General features: G+C 52.6%; 1 protein-coding gene and 1 long non-coding RNA gene across 12 annotated transcripts in view; one reads left to right on the top strand and one right to left on the bottom strand.

Moving 5' to 3' along the window:
- MARCHF2 (membrane associated ring-CH-type finger 2) overlaps nt 1-3,731 on the bottom strand; it is a 60,501-nt gene that overhangs the window by 45,604 nt on the left and 11,166 nt on the right. For all 11 annotated transcript variants that reach the window (XR_004842006.1, XR_004842007.1, XM_035894300.1 and 8 more), the window contains one exon: nt 1,031-1,226. Coding sequence is in view for 9 of the 11 variants with exons in the window: in XM_035894300.1 (XP_035750193.1) it covers nt 1,031-1,226 (196 nt within the window). In the remaining 2 variants the exon portion in view is untranslated. The remainder of the gene's footprint in view (nt 1-1,030; nt 1,227-3,731) is intronic.
- LOC118452293 overlaps nt 1-3,731 on the top strand; it is an 18,614-nt gene that overhangs the window by 13,286 nt on the left and 1,597 nt on the right. The window lies entirely within an intron of this gene.

Raw genomic sequence — 3,731 nt, 5'->3', positions numbered from 1 at the left:
AGTACGACTCACGCAGATTGAGATTAACCAGTCCCCTAAACCAAACCGTTACAGCCTTTTGTACCGTAACTCACTGATCTACTTATTCCTCTTTGGGGATGTATGCTTGAAGTCTGAGGTCAGAAGGTGGCCAAGTCCAAGCTGCCCTGGTTCCCCACATGTAAAGGGCTTCATTACAGGCAGCTGCTATAAACTTTGGGGCCCAAAGGAAGTCTGAAACGTGAGCACAGCAGGCCGCCTAAACAGGGGAATGGAGAGAGCCTTGTGATAAAAAAAAAGAACAAAACCAACCCAACCCATCCACCCCAGCCTGGATTGTGCCTTCCAGCCCTGGGAGGCCGATGGACCCATCAGGAACCTGGTCCCCCTGTGGTCAAGACAAAGAGGGACGCAAGGACTGGCTGAGCCATGCCCTGCTTTCTCCTTCGACGGGGAAGAACACAGGGCAGCGGTAGGGCACCACAGCTCAGCGGAAAGGAGCAAGGCCCAAAGGCTTCGAAGCACTCATCGATATTAGGCAAGGGAGGACGGGTCTCCTATGCACAGCGCCAGCAATCGCCACAGCTCACTTCTCAGAGCAGAACATGACAAGGAAGTCACCTGCAGGAGGGCTGCACTAATGCAACACCAGGAGGCGGGTGTTCAACTTACAGGAAAAAAGAATATTTTGGAGAGCTTTCCAAATGGAGACTGTATTTCAGTCGGACACGTGCTGACCTCTGCGTTTCGATGCTCAGGCATTAAAGTAGATCTACAAGCACAATGTTGTCTGTAGTCCTACAGCCTGCGCTGGTAGGTAGCACGTGGGGGGTTCACAGGTAAGAGTTGCCCCAAACATCACTACTGCATTTTTGCAACTACATCGCTTGGTCTGCTAAGAGATTTGATCTCTCTAAGCAAATCGTTCTTTGTGAGCCCTAAGGTACTGCGAGGAGGAGGAGACAGCAAGAACCACAAGGACAGTAGGGCAAATCAGTCATTTTCTCTCAAATGGTAAGGAAATAAAAGTGAAGCAGGAAGAAAGCGGTACCTCTGTCAAAGGTCTCGGTCTTCTCTCTACAACAAATTCTGTGTGGCAGAGCTCACAGTAACTTGTGTTGGAGGAGGATAACCATTTTTCCAGGCAGCTCTTGTGCACGGTGCCCAGTGTTCCTGTGCAGTCACACGGGGAAAGCAGTCCCTCCCCATTTCCACCTTCATGACAGATTCGACAGATGGGACCGTCACTAAAGAGGCAGACAAACAGAACGAAATCACGGTCAGAGCAGGCAGAACGATACAGCCACGTTGGAGAACGGGGTCTGAACCCACCAAGCCCCAGAAGGGCGCAGGCACAGCGGGCAGCGCGTGCTGGGCGAGCTGCGTCTCTCCAGAGCAGCCTGCCGCAGCGTGAAACCAATCTCAGGGGAGCGTGGAGGTGCCCGGGACATTTTAGGTCAGTAAAATCTGGAAGCCATGTCGATGAGCACCCACAACACCCAAGAGAAGCTGGCAGGTCAGCCTGGCCAGCTCAGCTGGCCCCAGAAGGGACCGCGGTTGTCCCACAGCCTCCAGCTCCACTCACAGCGGGCAACGGGGCTGACACCAGACCCAAAACCACCCCTGAAGCACTGCTGGAAATCCAGAAGCCCAAAGTGATGCTGGGTGACCCACGCTAGTCCCAGCGTGCCTGCAGCCACCCGGAGCCAGACAAGAGGTTTGCAGAGTCACATTTATCAGACTGCCTGCCCACTCTCACTCCACCTCTGCTCAGCATCCTGGGTTTATTTATCAGACTGCCTGCCCACTCTCACTCCACCATCTGCTCAGCAGTAACTGCGTCAACAACAGTGATATCTAAGGACACGGCTACATTGACCCTGGAAGCTCAGCTCTCCAAGGAGGTATTCCATGGCAAGCAGTCACCCAGACTAAGTTCTCAGCATACAAACCCTGCGCCCACCACAGTGCAGTAACATGCTCAGCACCCCATCCGCACACCACCACGCAGAGAACCCTTCTGCAGCATTCAAGCCTTTAACTGGCTGCAGAAACGTCTTGGTGCTTCACCACCCACCACCTCTCACCCCCCTCCCTGACTAGAAGTCTCAACTACAGAATCAAATCTCTTTAATCATGCTCAAGATCTGCTCTCTTGGGACCTCACAGAACCAGAGGTGCTTATCAAGGGAAGTACCAGAAACTTTCAGAGACACTTGCAACCTTCCCCACAGGAGGCCTGCGCTGCTGATCGCACTCAAACCACCCATTCAGTCCCAAGATGGTCCCTCACGCCTCTAAGGGGCACCACTGACCGTGGACTATTAGTGCTACTGCTCCAGCATCCAGCAACTGTTGGCTCAGGTGCACCAGATGATATTCATGTGACAAATTTCCATCGCAGACTAAAGTCATTTTTTTTTGGTGCCTGCATAACCTGAGAGCATCCAGTGTCCTCCTGCAGCAAGGACTTTCTCTAGCTGCACAAAAAACCAAGTCCTTTTCACTTGAAACCTCTCATTTGCTTGTTTTGTGTACTATCCCCTAATTCTTGTCCTGTAAGGGACAATGTTTTCCACACCCCCCAGATGTACAGACCTCCACCACAGCCTGCTCAGTCACTTCTTTCACGAGCAGAAGAGCCCTAGCCTTAGTCATGCCGTAGACAGAAACACATCCACCTTTCTGATCACCTTCACTACCTTTCCCTCCTCAACATCCTTTCGGAGCTGCAGGGACCAGAGCTCCAGTTTTCAAGACACAGGCACCCCCGGGATTTTTGCAGTGACTGTGTTCTGTTCTTCATTTGCTTTCCTAAATCTTAGCATCTTACCCGCCTTTCGGTCACTGCTGCACGTAACTGCCACACGCCCGAGATCTCCTTCCTCCAAACCCACAAGCACGTACGTAAATCCCAGACTACTGTGCTTCAGCTGCATCGCTGCCCATTATTTTAGCCTGCAGTCACTTCCAGTAATGTTCAGCTCCCTAAACTCAGGCATCAAGTACCATTTTAGGTCTGGGGGCATCCCAGCTGGCATCCGAAGGCCCAGGTTTCCTAGAAGCCCTGTGCCACACCTGCCAGCCCCATAATGAGGTGGTCTTGGGCTCCCTGGGAAACCTCAAATGGCTCAAGACACCAAAGTTTGCTATTCTCAGCAATTCAGTCCATCTCTTCAGTGCTCACCGTTCATCGAGATCATTCAGGAATAAAATGCTGGGCAGGAGAGGCCCAGGGCCCTCCCTGGACCATGAAAAGGAGCCACTCACTGGATCTCACTTTCCCACCTTCCACCCAGCCATTGCTTTCACACAACGACCATTCTCTTACATCCACAGCTGCACAGATCTGGGGGTGGGAGGCGGGGTGAGAAAGGGAAATCTTTATCTCAGAGACCCTAATTGCATGCCCTCTTGAAATGTGGGTGAGCTAGATCAGCTATCACCTTTTTCCACTTATTGCTGACAGTACGAAAGCCACACTGATCCCATCTCACAGTTCATACTTCGCTGCTATTCCGACTTGGAAAAAACACACCTGACTGCAAAAGTTTGTGGGATCAGAATCATGGAATGGTTTGGGCTGGAAGGGACCCGCAGAGGTCACCCAGCCCAACCCCCCTGCAGGAGCAGGGACACCTTGAACCACATCAGGTTGCTCACAGCCCCGGCCAACCTGGCCTGGAATGGTCCCAGGGATGGGGCCTCCACCCCCTCTCTGGGCAACCCCTGCCAGGGTTTCACCACCCTCA

Source organism: Egretta garzetta, unplaced genomic scaffold (genome assembly GCF_000687185.1).
Source record: "Egretta garzetta isolate BGI_Z169 unplaced genomic scaffold, ASM68718v1 scaffold345, whole genome shotgun sequence".
Lineage (NCBI taxonomy): Eukaryota > Metazoa > Chordata > Aves > Pelecaniformes > Ardeidae > Egretta > Egretta garzetta.
The sequence above is the reverse complement of the archived record's forward strand: the minus strand, read 5'-3'. Positions and strand labels throughout refer to the sequence as shown.